The sequence below is a fragment of the Sitodiplosis mosellana genome, unplaced genomic scaffold (genome assembly GCF_009176505.1).
Source record: "Sitodiplosis mosellana isolate CC-2019 unplaced genomic scaffold, AAFC_SMos_1.0 Smas_scaffold_1, whole genome shotgun sequence".
Lineage (NCBI taxonomy): Eukaryota > Metazoa > Arthropoda > Insecta > Diptera > Cecidomyiidae > Sitodiplosis > Sitodiplosis mosellana.
This window is the reverse complement of record NW_022595244.1, coordinates 2345621-2363497: the sequence shown is the minus strand read 5'-3', so window position 1 is coordinate 2363497 and position 17877 is coordinate 2345621. Positions and strand designations below refer to the sequence as shown.

General features: G+C 37.4%; 3 protein-coding genes across 7 annotated transcripts; 1 reads left to right on the top strand and 2 right to left on the bottom strand.

Moving 5' to 3' along the window:
* The first annotated feature begins 400 nt into the window (after positions 1–400).
* Positions 401–8652, top strand: LOC129566376 (bifunctional 3'-phosphoadenosine 5'-phosphosulfate synthase). Of its 3 annotated transcripts, XM_055442272.1 has the most exons (7): positions 401–813; positions 1047–1136; positions 6066–6460; positions 6608–6722; positions 6801–6935; positions 7029–8130; positions 8223–8652. In XM_055442272.1, the coding sequence occupies exons 2-7, from the start codon at positions 1095–1097 to the stop codon at positions 8324–8326; spliced, it is 1893 nt and encodes a 630-aa protein (XP_055298247.1). In that variant the 5' UTR covers positions 401–813; positions 1047–1094; the 3' UTR covers positions 8327–8652. The 3 variants fall into 3 exon arrangements, with proteins under 3 accessions (XP_055298247.1, XP_055298237.1, XP_055298229.1); XM_055442262.1 differs by lacking the exons at positions 401–813; positions 1047–1136 and adding an exon at positions 1895–2346; XM_055442254.1 differs by lacking the exons at positions 401–813; positions 1047–1136 and adding an exon at positions 4286–4758.
* Positions 8458–14933, bottom strand: LOC129566359 (uncharacterized). Of its 3 annotated transcripts, none has more exons than XM_055442242.1 (7): positions 14770–14933; positions 14171–14542; positions 13243–14068; positions 12815–13161; positions 10995–12573; positions 8989–10857; positions 8458–8839 (listed from the first exon to the last, which is right to left on the bottom strand). In XM_055442242.1, exons 3-7 carry the CDS (start codon positions 13559–13561, stop codon positions 8742–8744), a joined length of 4212 nt encoding a protein of 1403 aa, XP_055298217.1. In that variant the 5' UTR covers positions 13562–14068; positions 14171–14542; positions 14770–14933; the 3' UTR covers positions 8458–8741. The 3 variants fall into 3 exon arrangements, with proteins under 3 accessions (XP_055298217.1, XP_055298198.1, XP_055298208.1); XM_055442223.1 differs by having other exon boundaries at positions 14735–14837; XM_055442233.1 differs by having other exon boundaries at positions 14657–14788.
* A 170-nt stretch (positions 14934–15103) lies between these two features.
* Positions 15104–17635, bottom strand: LOC129566354 (uncharacterized). The gene is made up of 3 exons (XM_055442210.1): positions 16741–17635; positions 16394–16531; positions 15104–16268 (listed from the first exon to the last, which is right to left on the bottom strand). The coding sequence occupies exons 1-3, from the start codon at positions 17039–17041 to the stop codon at positions 15517–15519; spliced, it is 1191 nt and encodes a 396-aa protein (XP_055298185.1). The 5' UTR covers positions 17042–17635; the 3' UTR covers positions 15104–15516.
* Positions 17636–17877: the final 242 nt, after the last annotated feature.

Below are 17877 nucleotides of genomic sequence, written 5' to 3'. Positions count from 1 at the left end.
AAGGTTATCTTATCAGACGACATTACGAAAGTGTAATCCGTTAGTGTTGATAACGCATTGGTAACTTTGGCTTAAAACGGTCTAATCAGACAAATAGCGGCTTGTTTGATTCCCGCCCCGCTTACATAATGGCAAAGTAAATGATGCAGTCGATAGCACTTTTTAAACTGATATTGTAAGGGAAAGAGAAATCAACTGAATCCATTTTCAATAGCCGATCTACGTAATTCAATGATGAATCCCGTGAAAATCAAAAAAATCCATTCAACATCACGTTCCAGTCAATGAGCAACTGTCGCCGCTCGTATTCGGACAGATGGCGCGGCATCGGCTTGACGAGCTTTTCGAAAACGAAATGTTTAGAATGTGACAGATATGTCAAAGTCATGCTGTACGCACCGTACGTGTCTGTATGTGTGTGTGAGTAAGTGCAAAGCGAAAACAGCCGCAGTAGAAGCATGCACAATGTTTGTATTTTAGCACAGATTTATCAGTAATGAATGAATTGTGTCGTTTTCTAAGCAGAAGTGTGTAAATAATAGTTTCTCTGTCTGTTTGTCTGTCTGTCCGTCTGTGTAGTGGCCCATCGGCAGTTTTGCCACTCTACACAATTCGTGGAATTTCCATAATTAGTCGGATTATTATCATTAAAATAATCTCAAATGAAAATTGGTCTGCCATCAGGACAACAAAGAATGAGAGATTCCACGAAAAATCGATTGTGCTCCGCAAAGTAAAATATTAAATACATATTTGTGTAAAATTAGGAGATAAAAAAAGGTGTTTTATTTTGTGTGTCCGGCTGAACAAAACGTGTACGTCAATAAACAAACATTTTTATTACGGATTTAATGAGTTTATAATTTGAACAATATCAATAACAGAAGAACAAACGTTTGCCTTCTGTTTTCAGACAATTTCCACCAAATAAAGAATTGTTGTATATTTACATTGAGACATTTTAATAATTGTAAATGAATTCACTCGCAACAACTGAATCAAAAATGACGTAAAACATTAACAAGATATTTTTCTGTCATTCACAGTAACTACAGAAACATACGCTTTCGTAGAATAAAAGAAAATCAGCACCAATGTCAGAAGAAAATAATCATATCATTAAAAAGCAGAAAACAGTAAGTATTTCCGCTCGAAACAATTCGGTATCGTTTGAATGAAAAATCACCAAAATTTGCCGAAAAATGAAAGGAAGCCCAACATATGGGCCATTCGTTGAGCAAAAATATGCGTGCGAACAAATGCATATGCCCTAGATATGGTTGAAAAAAAAGGTGCCATATGCTTACAACTCGATTGCATTGAAACGATATATGTGTGCTCAGTGAACTCATTTCTACGATGAGTTTTAATATCAATGCCCTCTTAATGGTTATTGTTTTCTTTTCTTTTCGATTCAGTCGTATTTTTCTTCTCTTTGTCAATCGTGTGCTAAGAATGGGTCGTGCACTGAAATACTTAACTATTGATTGAGTGCAAAATATGAATTCTCACATAAAAACTGAATTTCAATCAGAATCATTTTACCTCACTAACCGCAAATTTATCTCAGTTATTAACGAATCGCTAATCATTTGGAGCAAATGAACGTTTCACATCTGATTTTATATATGATATGTACCGTATCACATCTCAGTTGACGCACAATTGATATGATATCAATGGTTATTCATCGCTTCGGAGCTGTATAACGATTTGTAATTCAAAGTGCTGACGCGATAAAGTTGTGTGTAGTACCTATACGTATTAATATTTGATGTGTTGTCGTCATGCATACATTTCATATATTTATTACTGCAGTTTCCACCCAACAAGTAGCATTTTGCAAGTGGTTTATTTTCTTGGATTCTTTCGGATTAAGTTTGCTCAACGAGACATAATCCATCATCTCTAGCTTGAGCATGTGTCTCACCAACAAGTTGTCGAGCTATTGTGAAAACCATTTTTAATGTTTATCTTCATATTGACAGTCATCGATGACTGTCAAACCAACGATAATTTTCAAGTGTTTATTTATTTATTAATATTGCTGCCAGTGCTGTTATTATTTCTTTTTTTTGTCGCATATAAATGTTGAGCAAAACCAGTATTTCATTTCAAACAGTGTTTTCACTTCAGGCGATCAACAGTAGACAAGGACAGTTTCATTTGGTTCCAAGTGATTTCCCCAACAGTTTTTCATAGTTGAGTTTTAAAGATTACAGATTTATAAAATAAAATAGTTGAATTTTCAAGTAATTTTTTTCCACAATGGTTGGTTATTCAAACGGTCGATATCCACCATATGTTCACCCATTGAAGGGTCGAACATGGATGAATAAAAATCAGGTATTTAATGCAAAATAAATAATGATTAAACTAAAGTTGTCACTGAAACAATTAGCACAATTAATTGCAATCGATTTATGATAGATTTAACCGTTTGTCTGTAATAAGTAAAAAGTTACATTTACTTAAATGTGCGGTCATATGGACGCCAAGAGAAAAATCGCTAAAAATGGAACGAAAACATTTTTTTTCCTAAATAATACCATTTTGAACCAATAATTTAAACGCAGCATTCGGCATTCCGCATGTTTTAAGCATATTTTTGTCAATACTGATCCTAAAATTACTTGGATATGATGATTTTTAAAACATCATACTAGATTGTCGTCTTGAATCATTTGATACATACGTATTTTTGAGCATTTTTTTGGCTATTTTGCTTGATTTTTGAATAATCTTCAAATATTTGTGAAACAATCTTATATATTTTTTGAAAAGGCGTATTAAAAGGGGATCAAATGAGTATACCATCGAGTTGATGTAAGCTATACATAAAAAGCGATAAATTTAATTATTCGACAAAAAATGATAATTTATCAATTTGAGTGTCATTTTGTGACTATGACACTGAAAGAACCTGTCATATCTAAAGAAGATATGGTTCATAATGAAGATGGAACTTCATATTCTTGGAATATTCTTGATTATGAGATAAAATCGGATTTGAGCGATAATTCGAGTAATTTGGGCTATTATTACAGCTAACGTAAATTTTCACTTTAAGTCAAATTATCTCGGGTTATTTTGAACCAATTTTGACAAATAAGAGCTCAAAATGCGTTTTTCAACGAGATTGAAGATATCAGAAAGTTATAACATCATACAACTTGAAATTGAAAAGTTATAGCGTAATTTGTCTAGTGTATGGGGTCATTTATAGTGTCTGAGGTCATAAACAGGGAAGAATGTTTGGATTTGGTACAATTGATTTTTTTCGTAAAAATAATCCAAAATTAGGATAAGTAACGGCCAATTTATGTTGTTCGGGATACATTTAATGCGAGGGGTAAAATGGATTTTCGTCAGAAGACCAAATTTTTCGATAAAATTTATACCTATCACATAGGAAATTGATGCTAAACTCCATTCCGGCTATTAATAATGTTAAAAGTATTTCAAATATTTTTTCACATCAAGATATTTGAAAAAAAAATTATCCCGAGGGGTAAAAATCTGAGAGGTAACAAAAAATGTATGACCGAAAACTGATTCGAAATGTCATTATTATCAAAATTTATGACGAGAAAGCGGAGAATTTAAGCAAAAAATTGAAGTTTTCAACATTATTAATAGCTGGAATGGAGTTTAGCATCAATTTCCTATGTGATAGGTATAAATTTTATCGAAAAATTTGGTCTTCTGACGAAAAACCATTTTACCCCTCGGATTAAATGTATCCCGAACAACATAAATTGGCCGTAAGACAAAATTTATTTTTTTGGAGTAAATTTGAATTCAAAACTGTATAAAGCATACTTTTATAAGGTATTTACTATAATGTATGGCTTATAATATCAATTTTCCACACATAAAAATGCAGTTAAGAGTTGACATTCCGAAGAAATACCTTTTGATCAATGGAATATTTCCAAAACAAACACCAAAACATAGGCCTCAAACTGAAAGAAAATATGTTAACGGAAAATGAGTCGTAGGTAATAAACAAACATAGTTCCAAGATTCCTCCAAGAGTTTAAATTGCAAATTAAAAATCAAACATATTACTTCACAACAATACTTGAAACTCGTGTTCGTATGAATAGTGGTGGCTTGAGAGAGTCGACCAACGTCTATTTTTTGTTCGAAAGAAAATGAACTAGCATCAATGCCTACTGTTTGTTCACGGTGCTCTTGTATTCTTGTTTCTCTCTCTCTCTCTTTCTTGTGTGTCTGTTGATATTGTTTAAAATCGACTGGCGCAGCCAGAGCGACTCTCAGTGTTGCTTTGGACTTCGCTTACCGCACAACGAGTCGTCGAACACACACAGCACGCAATCTTCCAAAGAAAAAAGCGAAAGAAATTGCTTGCAGTTAAAGTGAAAGAAGAGAAAGTCATTCGATTCAAAGCGAGGTGTTAAGCAGTGACAACTCTTGTAGCTAATCCGCTTTATTGTTACGTTGTGTTCATCAATTCAAAAAAAAAAACCAAAAAAAATCGTGTCATAATTTTTCTTTTGATAATCTTAAAATTATCATTTTGTGTTTTTGTGGTGTTGAACAAAAAATACCAGTGACTTCAATATGTTAAATGTGAAACGACGCTGCAAGCTTAACTTAACAGCACACGATGATTTCTATTTGAATAATAATAACAACAACAACAACAACAACAATAATATCAAACAAGGGATCGATGGTCGTGTACAGAAATTCTGTTTACAACACAATAATTGCAATTGCTCAACGCCAGAGGTTCGTACGTATACATACATACCAAATGCAAATCAAGACATCAATTAGTTTGTGTCACTTTTAACCGGAGAAAGAAAAATCCGTCTATTTGTCATGTGATATCAATTAAAATTGCACGGGAAAATGTGTGTGAGAAAAAAAAGAAAAAGCAATGAGCCAGATCGAAGACGAAGTGTTATTTATTACATTTTTTTTCGTTTCAATCACATTTGCACAGACGTTCGGTGCAGCGCCAACAACCCATCGACGCAATCACCATTTTTACTTTCTTCCAATTCATTTGTCGAGAAAGTCCGTTGGTTTGGTAACATTTGCCCAACAGAAAATACACACCGTTCGATGGTATCGTACACGTACATATTCATGCCGTTGTATAAATGGCAAAAACTCGTTTTTGTTCTGAAAACTGAAATGCGGTCGTTTGGTTGTGTATTACGAAAGAAAAGTGCAATTGCGAAATCGAGGGCTTTTTTTCTCGTATAATTCGTGTCCGCTTTCCCGTATTTCATTACTTATTGAATGGTAAACAACAGCAGCAGCGGTAGCGACAACACATTATATCCAAATCTTTCAGGCCATTCAGCTAGTGAGGTGTTTGTTTTCTCTAAGATAAAACTATTTTTTTTTATGAACATGTATCCAGCGAGTTTGTTTACATATGAAGAAAGTTCCAGCCGGTACTTAATCTTAGCTCATACATGTTTTGTTAAGCTAAACGATCTCAACAAAAATAAATTAAGTTAATGGATTTTTCTGTGTATTTTGCTAAGCATGTGCTCATTTTTCATTACAATAATTTCTGTGCAAACGCATTCGAACGTCTTCTCCCATCGTGAACGGGTCTAAACATGAGTATGAAGAATTGAAGAATTGACACATATAACGATCGCTATTTATATTATATTTGCAGCCGAAGTAAAAGCACTAAACACTTGTATCACCTGAGCCAAAGCGCTAGACACGCATCGTGATATGGTCAATTAAGTCTCTTAGCTGGCTCTCATTTTAACGTCGTACCCACTCGATTCTAATGAATTAAAGTGTGTTAGCAGAGTTTGTTCAACTTAACGGGAAATGGCATAGTCAATCATTTGAATAAATAGATGCGAATGTTTTATAACTGACTCAACATTCGAACACTCTTCGCTTTTTTTTCATTTCTTACTTTTGACTCTTTTGTCGGTGATTTCTTCTGCCAAAAGATATTTTTTCTGGCCTAACCTGTTTAATTTATGCATGTGTTTGTTTACTCTTTTTCTCTCTCTCTCTCTCTCTCTCTCTCTCTCTCTCTCTCTCTCTCTCGATAGTGTCTTCAAGTCGCAACGAATGTTGTTGAACAGAAACACCATGTTACTCGGGAGGTGCGAGGACAGAATCTTGGTATTTGCCGTGGCTTTCGCGGATGCACGGTATGGCTGACAGGCTTGAGTGGAGCTGGAAAAACGACGATTGCATTTGAACTCGAAGCATTTTTGGTGTCCAGAGGTATTCCTGCCTATGGCTTAGATGGCGACAACATTCGCACGGGATTGAACAAAAATCTCGGCTTTAGCCAATCAGACCGAGAGGAGAACATTCGACGAGTTGCCGAAGTGGCAAAACTTTTTGCCGACAGTGGCCAAATTGCTATTTGCAGCTTTGTCTCACCATTTGCCGATGATCGGGAGATGGCACGGAAAATTCATAAGGATGCCGATTTGAAGTAAGTTGGTTTTTGGTGATTCTTGAGCGGTTTAGTTTCAACAACAGTTGATCCGAATGAAAAATAACGGAAATTAATCTAAAATATTCAAACGATTTGAGAAAAAAAATTACTTCAAATAATTCAATTCATTTTTGTTATTTTTAGATTCTACGAAATATTCGTCAATACACCATTGAATGTATGTGAGGTGCGCGACGTTAAGGGATTGTACAAGAAGGCTCGAGGTGGATTAATTGAAGGATTCACTGGAGTATCACAGGTACACTACACATTTCATTTCCTCTTTTCTTCAATCAAATGGCATGAAATTAAACCAATTTTCTCGTTGCTTGTGTAGAAATATGAATCGCCCGAAAGCCCCGATTTAGTCGTAACAACCGTAGATATCTCAATTCAGGAGTCAAGAAATCGCGTTATCGATTTTCTGGAGAAGGAAAATATCATTCCACGGAATTTGCGTGAGATTGAAGTTGTAAGTGGCACATTGTTTAGACTGTTTGACAATTGTTGATTCGAAAAAAGTTTTCATATTTCGAATTTGGCAACTTCATTTCGCTCTTTACAGATTCCCGAATTATTTGTGGCGTCAGAACGACGAGAGGCGGTAACGTCTGAAGCGAATACATTGCCACGTTTGGATATATCCACCGTTGAATTGCAATGGTTGCAAATATTGTCGGAAGGTTGGGCGTATCCATTGAGTGGTTTCATGCGTGAACAAGAGTATCTCCAGGTGTTGCACTTCGACTGCATTCGCAATGAGCATGAGCCGTCGATACGTGAGAATCAATCGGTTCCAATTGTTCTATCATGTACGGAAGCAGACAAAAAGCGTTTTGGCGATTCAAGTGCAATTTCCCTATTTTACAACGGCAAAGCCGTTGCAATTCTACGCAAGGCCGAAATTTATTATCAACGAAAAGAGGAGCGTTGCTCACGTCAATTTGGAACGAACGATCGTGGACACCCTTATATCAAAATGATTTACGAGTCCGGTCCGTACTTAATCGGTGGCGATTTGGAGGTAATCGAACGAATTCGATGGAATGACGGTCTTGACGAATATCGCCTAACACCGAATGAGTTGCGTGAAAAATTCAGGGAATTAAATGCTGACGCCGTATTTGCATTCCAATTGCGAAATCCCATTCACAATGGGCATGCATTACTAATGAGAGACTGTCGTCGACAATTGCTCGAACGAAACTATAAGAATCCGATTTTATTGTTGCATCCATTGGGTGGCTGGACAAAGGACGATGATGTGCCGTTAGATGTTCGCATGAAACAGCATCAGGCGGTGCTTGATTCGGGCGTTTTGGAACGAGAACACACCGTGCTTGCCATATTCCCATCACCCATGATGTATGCCGGACCGACCGAAGTGCAATGGCATGCAAAATCGCGCATGAATGCCGGTGCCAATTTCTATATTGTGGGCAGAGATCCTGCCGGTATGCCACATCCAAACAAAGAAACATATCCAGACGGTGATCTATACGATGCAACGCATGGCCAACGAGTTCTTCGAATGGCACCCGGTCTTGACATGCTCGAAATCATTCCGTTCCGCGTTGCAGCTTACGATAAAACCACATCGCAAATGGCATTTTTCGAACCAAAACGAAAGGACGACTTTGTATTCATCTCAGGCACGAAGATGAGAAGTGAGTGACAGTTTAAATAATCATTGAATCGTTGTTTTTTCTCACATTTTACATATTCCCTATTAATTCTTTTTTTCGTATTTTTTCTGCAGATTTTGCTCGAACTGGTGAACTACCACCAGATGGCTTTATGGAGGCAAAAGCGTGGAAAATTCTAGTTGAATATTATCAGAGCGTAGCAAACAATGCGTCATAACGCAAAACCAGCAGATTAAAGCTTCCAAGAAAATAGGACGACGATGATGATGACAACGAGAAGGCACATATTTTTGCAATTTATTTTTCTCAATTTAAAATGATCGAACAACCAGCAACAAATGTTTTAAATTTTATGGGATAATTATTCAATTTTTTTTTTATTTATTCAGATCAACAGTTTTTTTATTGTATGTATATTCGTAGAAAATAATAGAAATTTATTTTATTTGATTCGTTACGATATTCTTTTTGTGTTGAAGTTTTTTTTCGACTTCATTAATGGTCAACTACAATAATAATAAATGTTCAAAAATATAAAAAAAACGGTGGTGTTTGACAATAACAAAATAGAGAGAGAAAAAAATACTTAAAGAAAATGGAAGGTAATGTTTTAAGCAGCATATTTTGTGTCTTCAGGTGCTCGGTGCTTGTCTGGCTTGTTTGTGTTTCTCTTTGGCTGCTAATGCCGCCTTCACCAATTTTTCAACACGTTGTCGAATGGACTCGGAGTCTGAAATGGATAAAATGTAAACGAAACATTCAATGTCATTCCAAAGAGAGAGAGAGAGAGAGAGAGAGAGAGAGAAAGAGAGAGAGAGAGAGAGAAACCTAGAAAAAAAATGAAGAATGAATCTGTTGTGTTTTCAATTTTTCGCTTACCATGATCGTTCGCTTCGAAATGATGTTGAGTGATAGTCTTGCAAATGACCTTATAGTTATGCTCGTTGATTGTTCCGTTTTTGAAATATGGCATCAAATATCGGTCCACCTTATTTTTTATGATGGTTTTGTCATTTTTGATGTTATCAATCACTTTTTGCGGTACGGTATGCAGTTTATTTACATTTTGCATACGGTGAATGTGATCGTTCAATGCCAAGGTGGCAATGTGTTGTTTCATGGTCTTCTGGTGCTCCGATTTGACTTTTGACTTGGCCATGAATTCATTGTACGTGATTTTTTCTTTCTTTTTTTCATCGACTTCCGACGAGGAGTTTCGTCTTGAGCTTGACGGTGCCGATTGATTTGAGTCAATGCCCATACGATGATCGAATTTCAACAAATCAAAGTTGAATCCAAATAAACCGAGCATATACGTATCACGTACTTTTTCACGTTCTTCTTCGTTTTTTTGGGCCGCTTCTTGCACATGCTCATTCAGAATTTTTTGCTTTGTTTTCTCCAATTCATTCAAACGCCTCATAAAGTCCATCTGAGCAGTTGGATTTAACGATTCTAATTTCGTGTTTTGTATTTGCTTAAGGTCTTCTTCATATTGCTTCTCTAAAACGCCGCGATATTTCGCAATTTCTTCGCCCAAATCGTCCAAATCGATATCTGGATCATCGTCAACATCATCATGATCGACAGTTGTTGGCTCTTCTGCGGCGGCATTGAGCTCATTAAATCGTATGAGCGACTTGCCATCGGCTGTATACACTTGACGGGTGGATCTTGATCCAACTGTGTATAATGAATCTTCACGTTGTGGATAATGATTGTTGGTGATATATGGTTCATTTTGACGACTTGTTGATGCAGACGCAAATGAATCGTAACTGCTTCGCGTTGTCGACGGCTGTTGATAATCACTGTTCAATGCCGATGGTTGCTGATATTGTTGTTCTCTTTGAAAATGGTATCGATCATCGTTTGATTGACGTGTATCTTGTACTGGCCGTTCGCCATTTTGATTGCGATACTGCGATGTGCTCGATGTGTTTGTGTTGTACAACTGAGTTTCATCATCCGTTTCTACATCGGATTGGATTAGTTCGTCATCAGGCTCATTCTTGACGTTTTCTTCGAAACGCCCTGGCTGGGCAACAACCATTGCCGTCAATTCCTCCTCAACGATCGGCTCCGTTTTGATCCGCCTCTGTTCTAATACTTGCGGTTCAACATTTTGATGCGTGGATTTTGATTTTTTTTGTTGATCGGTTTCACTTCGATTTGCTGGACGTTTATTCACCCGATTCGCACAGTAATCATCTTCACCATCACTAGCTTCATCTGTGTCGTCATTTTCTTCATCAGAATTTTGCTCCATTTTGACATTTACCATATTCGTTGGCGGGCTTTGTATGTTTGATTTATTTTGCGTGTGCTGTGCTGTGCCTTTGTTCTGCTCAGTTTTTTTATTGATTGTTGGCCCAACACTAGCACCACTGTTCGCATTATTTGATTGAATCACTCTCTCTGTGTCCATTTCATCATCGCTACCTTTTTCAGTTCCGGCATCCGAATCATAGTCAATCGGTTCACCTTTAACATTTAATGACACCTCATGTTCGGTCGTTTCCATGGGTTCCGCTTTGACGGTGACTCTTTCATTTTCCACCTTGCGACGCTTAGCCTGTTGCGTATTCTCCACCTCATTTTCGTTGTCATCCACATGATCTTCTGGCTCACGTTTAATCGATGCGGTGGAAAAGAATGAATTGATCGACATTTGGGTCAGTGGATCCTTTTTCATGCGATTCGGCTCTTTGAGTTTATTGTTGATTTGACGTGCTGTCTGAAAACCCACTAAAAGAAAAAAGAGAAAAAAACAAGAACAACAAATGTCAAGTGCACGGTTTGCATTTTCTTATGATTCTATTAATAAACGTCACGTGGCGCTACTGTTGCGAATTGGGTGCTTTATGCAAATATGTGTAACTTACCGTTTGTGTGTGTATTATTTGTGTTCGGTGTGTCCGTTATATTATTTGAATCAGCTTGAATATTATGCTCTTTCATAAAATCGTTCAAATCTCTCTGCATCGCTTCGGAGGAACCGCCATGCGCAACTCGCTTTTTCGGTGTATGATTTTTGATCTCCAGCAATAATTCCTTATTTTTGGTGCTTCGATCAATGCGTAGACGTTCAACGGTGACTGCTTTTGTGTACATCGCGAGCACTCGATTTTTCGTAAAGCAATTGTACTCCAATTCGGCGGCAATATCTTCAAAATCACGGGCTTTAAATTCATGTGGTGGTTTCTCGGTGACTTTCTCAACATTCTCTCTGAGTGCTTTCAGCAAATAGTCCAAATAGCTTTCTCGTTTCTTCACATCCAAACCTGGAATTTTGCTCGTGTGAATGCTGCTCCTAATGCGAATGCCAAACGATCGGGTTTGTGTTTCTTCAAGCTTTTTGGCCAATTCAATTTTCTGCTTTCGCCGTTCGAATTCTTTCTGAATGAGATTTGTGGTTTCTTTCTTCGCTTTGGCATCACGTTTTGAAGAACTGCCAAAATTATCGTCATCATCATCAACCGAGTACGAAGCTTCGGCTTCGCGAACTGCATTTCGACCGCCTTCATACAAATCTGAGCCATCAAAATCAGCATCCTTCATAATTTTACTGTTAAAACTGTTCATAGCTAATCGATGAAATGTTTCAAGATTTGTCTCCGCCTTCTTTCGGTCCTTGCACACATCACACAGTTGCCGTTTTTTGCAATCCGGTGCCTGATCACCAAAGTAGTGGGAGAATAGCAGGTGACGGCATCGCAGTGATTCACAATGGTCGATGAGTTTACCAAATTCTTTCACCGAACGCTTGGATTTTACATTTTCCGGATCCTTTTGAAGTTGTTGGTTCAACAGAAAATTGATTGTCTTCACCTCTTGACGACAGTAATACAAACGACAATATGAAGATTTTCCATCACGACCAGCACGGCCAGACTCTTGGTAATACGCGGCAATGTTTTGTGGAACATCCCAATGCACAACAAACCGCACCGATGACTTGTCCACTCCCATTCCAAAACTGTTTGTGGCACAAATTACGGGGAATTTTCCATTGGTCCAATCTTCCTGAGTTTGCTTTCTTTCTTTGTCATTCAAACCGGCATGATAGGCTTTGGTGGCCACATTTTGCTTTGACAATCCAATCGCAACACGCTCCACACTCTCTCTTGTTCGGCAATAAATTATTCCACACGGTGCTTTGTTCGATTCTTCATCGGGCGTTGTACTTTTCAAACACTTGAGCGCAAACTCTTTCAAATGAATGTAGTCGTCTTGGATGGAATTTTTGTAGATTATGTCGTAGAAGAGGTTTTTCCGGAAGCATGGCGTTTTGAATGATTTTGTCTCTTTCAATGACAATTGCTTCAACACATCGTGACGGACATCTTTTGATGCAGTCGCAGTCAACGCAATCCATTTGATGGTAGGATAACGCAATCGCAACTGACCCAATTTCAAATAGTCTTTGCGGAACTGATGACCCATCTCTGACACACAATGGCACTGTCAATTGAGAAAAAGGATCGAAATTAGATTTTTACAACGTAATACTTTAATAAATAGGTGATGAAATGGTTTAAAAATTGCTTCTAGAGAAAATTCAGTGCCAAATAAACATCTACTGAAACTATACCTCTAACGAGCGAACTAATTGCTTCATGTTGTAAAATCCACCGAATTAACTTATCTTGGTTTAGCCAGAAAGAAAATCGAATCAACATTCAAATTCACAGCTTGCACTAACCTCATCAACGGCCACTAGAGCTAATTTGTTGTATTTTACAATAGAATCAAGTAGCCCGCGGAAGAAATCTGTTGCCGCCTGTTCCGGTGTGATGTAAAGGAATTTCGTGCTTGGTTTTATGCTCCTCAGATCATTGATGACTCGCTCGCGTTCTTTGACTGTCATCTTCGAGTTCAGTGATTCAGCGCATATTTTCAGCTTGGTCAGATGGTCCATTTGATCTTTGATCAATGCAATTAGCGGTGAAAAGACGATGGTGATTTTGTTGTCGTGAAGCATACCAGGTAGTTGATAGCACAACGATTTGCCACTTCCAGTTGGCATCGAAATGAAAACATCGTGCTTTCCTGTGTTTATCATACAAAGACAAACCCATGAAATAGTATAGTCACAAGCATAAATACCTATTTTTAATTTGAAATCCGTACCTCTCATAATCTCTTTGATGGCATCTTTCTGTAGGGTGCTTTTGAAATCCGAATGATTGAAGAATTCACGCAATTTTACACGCAGAAATTCAGATGAAAATTCGTCCTTTTCTTTGCCATCTTTCTTGCTTTTGGACGAACTAGCCGAACTTGACGAATTTATTTTTATTTTTATTTTTGATTTCAATGGCTCTTCCATGGTTTGTGTTCTGTCCATAAACAAATATATCGCAAAAGTATACTCACAGACAGATTCTGACAGATGCACGTTTGAATGTATTGTGGCGGCACGAGCGTGAATTTGAAAAACGCTTGACATTTGACAATTTACTTCATTTGTCAAGAGAAAATAAAAGCGGTAAAACTCTGAGAAATTTGTATTTATTTTCGATAATTTGATTTTTGGATATTTTTTATTTTATTTTATTTTTTTTCATTTCGACGTATTTACATAGTACAGTGGAAATTATATTTTATGGTATGAATGTTTTAAAAGTCTTTTAGTTTCGATTGTTGAACATATTTATGTTTTTCGGTTGAAACTCAACGGCCCGACTTAAATCGGTTGGAATATGTTTCTACTGCGAGTCTTTGTCGGAGATGATTTCAACGATTGGTGTTGTTTGCACGCTAATCAAAATTTCTCCTTTCGGTGCATTGTTGTTGGAATGATCTTCTGACGCATCGTCGTCGTCATCGTTGTCTTGTTCATTTTCCGAACCGCTTGAGCCGATAATAATCACATCGCTGTCCATTTTGTACTTGGATCGTTTTGTCGGCTCTGTCTTGTTATCGTCATCAAGTGGAATCGTTCGCTTTTGTGCAACTAGAAATGAAAACCATTGTTACGGTAAACCATCATTCTTTCAATAGAAAAAAAAACCACATAGTAGCCTATGTGGTACTGCGTACACTCTCACACATTTACCCTTATCGTTTTCAGCATTTGTGACAATTTCACTGTTGTCAACGTGCAGGCTTTCAGCAATCATTGGATACAGTTTTTTTTGCGCTGTGTATCGTTCGATTTTCAATCTGGCCGCAGTAATGGCCTTGGTGTACGAATCCAAACCGCGGGGCTTTTCCAAGCAACTTTCCTCCACCTTCATCCCATAATGTGTCATCACGTCATCATCCAATTCCAAAGTGGATGTCTTTTTCACATTCTCCTTCAGTGTTTGAACCACCATCTTCAAGTAGCCCGGCCGAAGATTCGCCCAACTTGCCATTTTTTTCTCCTTCAATTCGGTCGTACTTTGACTCTTTTTCACGTCCACTTCAAACGCCAACTGTCACCATACTGAAAATGCGCAACAAGTCGAAATAGGGAAAAAAGAGTTAAAAGAAAGGAATAACACAAAATGTGGCATTGAAAAATGAAATGGTTTCTCAAGAAAAGAACACAATAACACACTATTCCTTGTGTTGTTTCGTTTTGTGTTGTTGTTGAAAAATCACATCATCTGTAATGAATAAATTTACGAATATTTACGACAATTTTCGTGGTATTGTCAATTTCACTCTTACTGTTGTTGTTGTTGTGGATAAACAAAAACTGAACCGAATTTGGAGAAATGTGTATTAGCTTGAATGTGTGCGGTTGGTTGGTTTAAGCTGCAACATTATGGACCGCTATCATCTATATTATACGTATTGCGTTGTTGTTTATGTGTTGCGATGATGTGTTGCCGATGGCGCTAGTATTAGTACGGAATAGAATGCATAGCGCACAAACAGAATACAACAACTCTTTCTCTCTCTCTTTCTCTCTCTCTTTCTCTCTCTCTCTCTCTCTCTCTCTCTCTCTCTCTCTCTCTCTTTCATTATCCTATCTGTTGAGTTTGAAACAAACACAACTATGTGCTTCTATTCCTATGGAAACGTATTTTATTGAAAACATGTCATTGCTTACACATTTGAAAATTCGTTGGGCTTACAAATCGCTTCGCTTTGTAACTTACTGATTTTATTCTTGCCATAAATTGTTTTTTAAAGCATGATTTATGTTTACTTTCTAAAATTAGGTAGAAAACAAGTTTAAAAAGAGAAAAAACCCAATAACATTATCTACCTATTACTTTTTGGTCGTACATTTTTGGGTGCAAATTCGATTTTTTTTAAAAAGCTAAAAATAGTTGGAAAATTCATCTTAGTCTAAAATGTTATACCGTATAAGTAAAAAAAAGTTAATTCCAAATGAATGTTAAAATCGATGATGATATGTAAGATTGTAAGAATGAAATGCTTGTTTAAAAATAAAAATGTTGACCATTTCTACAAGAGATTGTTCGGATAGAATTGGTGTGTTGGTGGTTCGCAGAAACGAATGAAGTAGACTGGATGCCGGATCACAGGTCCTTGGTGGTGGTGATGAAGCATGGCAACGGGTGCGTTGAAGCTTATTGGCATCGGTGCAGAGACAAAAACGCTGGGACTTGGTCGTGGCGGAATTGGTCGTGGAATCGGTCGAATAACAGTTGGCGCCTGAACGGTGGTAATTGTTGATGTGCTCGAAATCGTATGTTGCATGAAGCAAACCGGTGATGGTTGCCGTAAGCCATTGTTTTGTTTGAATCGATGCGGAATGGTTGGCAGTAAATTTGGCACCGGCATTGTCTTCTTCAACAGACTTTTGATGGTGTGTTTGTTTGCCTTAGGCATCGTTTGTGTGTTTGTGCTCACCGTTTCTTCACTTTTCACTGGCTTCGTTTCATCGACTTTTGCTGAATCTTCAACCATTCCCGAACCGTAGAATGAAATACGAGAATATTGATGGTCATGGTATGGCAACTGATAACTGACTGGTCTTTCCTCATTTTTTACCACAGCCACTGCTGGCATCGACTCGGTGCTGTTGAATGACGATTCGGTCGTTGTTGTTTCTGAATCGGAAATATCGGAATATTGTGGCTTGCACGGTTCAGTTTTGATATCGCTCTTCTTTGCAGCACGGTTGACCTTCTTCGGGTTTTGCTTTCGCGGCTTTCGTGGCATTCGTGGCTTTCGCAGCTTTAGCTCGACTCCTTCTAAAATTGAAAATAGTTTTCTTTACTAGAGTATGCATAAATGTTGCAAGAAGAAACGAACATTTTCTTGTTCCTTTCACCAAATCAAACTCACGCAACAAACGATGAAAAAAGATTTTTCTTACCTGATCGTTGCATAATGCGGCACTTCTTGCACGGATGGGGTGACATGCACTCGGCATGTGCTTGCACTGTTTCAATTGGTTTTTCCTTCGATTGCGCCATTGTGCGCTTCACTTTTTTTGTCGGTTCAATCGTGGCAACTGTTGTGGAAATACACTTTGATTAGATTCTGATTGGATTTTTGGCCAAATCGCTTTCGAAATGAACAAAACAAGTGATTCATATACAGAAAAGTAATGCTTTTATCATGAAATCCGCATTTTGAATTATCAAATTTTTTCAACAGATTTTCGTTCTTAATTTCAAATTCACTTTCAATGTTCACCAATTTTCACTGAATTTCACTTACCTTTTGCGATTTTCGTAATGACAATGTTCCCCTTGGCACTGATATAGTCCTCAACGGCAACAAACAATTCTTTAGCCGCAGTGCACGCTTCAATTTTTGCGCGCAAATATTTAATTGCTTTGATGTACGGTGAAATGCCACGGTTTTTAATGAAATACTCTTCTTCGATTTCGTCGCGAATGGTTTCAAAGTCACTTTCTTTCATCAAATCATCGCGTTTTTCTTGGAACAATGCCGAATCAAAGTTCTGTTTAAACAATGTCAATATTAATTGGCGATAAATATCCCGTTGTTTCTCCATTTCGATACGTTCGTCGGTGCCGGTTATAGGTTATGCAAATAATCCACATTCGTCCGAGCCAAGTGGTGTGTTCAATGCAAATCAAGTAGCCAAACTAAAAGTCATGCACACAAAATGCTCTGTTGTGACACGATGCAGGACGGCCAATGAGTGAATATACTTTAACGGTGCAAAAACTTCAGCAAAGCAATCAGTGTATTTCACTATATTGAACTCATCCGTTGGTTGTGTATCTGTGTGACTGACTGTGTGTAGTGTCTACTACAATCGAATGCGTTCTCAAGTTTCGACATGTTCGCTGCTCGTTTTGAATTCTTCATTTTGTTTACTTAAATAGCACCATTAAATATGGCCACTTGTTTATATGAACAGTTTTGCTGAATTTCGAAAATTGAACACAAGACAAATCACACACAAAACTGTTCCGTTTGAATGAAGCACGATTGGAACTGATATCGATTGTTTATAATACACGTTCCGAATAAATTCATTTTGACTGTCTGTGTATTTGGTGTTTGTTGATATAATACGCTGGACACTTCAATTGAACGTGTCGCTGTCGTCCGTCACACACCATGAACCCTACTGTGATACATCCAACTTGAATGAGCTACACTGTTTGTGTCGATTTGCCTTGGTTTCGGCTTTTATTGAACACATTACGGGATTTTTCGTTCGCATGAACGTTCTGTCATCGTGATGAATAACGTTTTTGATACAAAAATGTTTAATTGATGATTTTGTTTCAACACTCAGAAACTTACGATGATGATTAATCATTTTGCGTCACATCGAATATTCGATGAATTTCAACTAGCATTAATTGTTAATCTTGT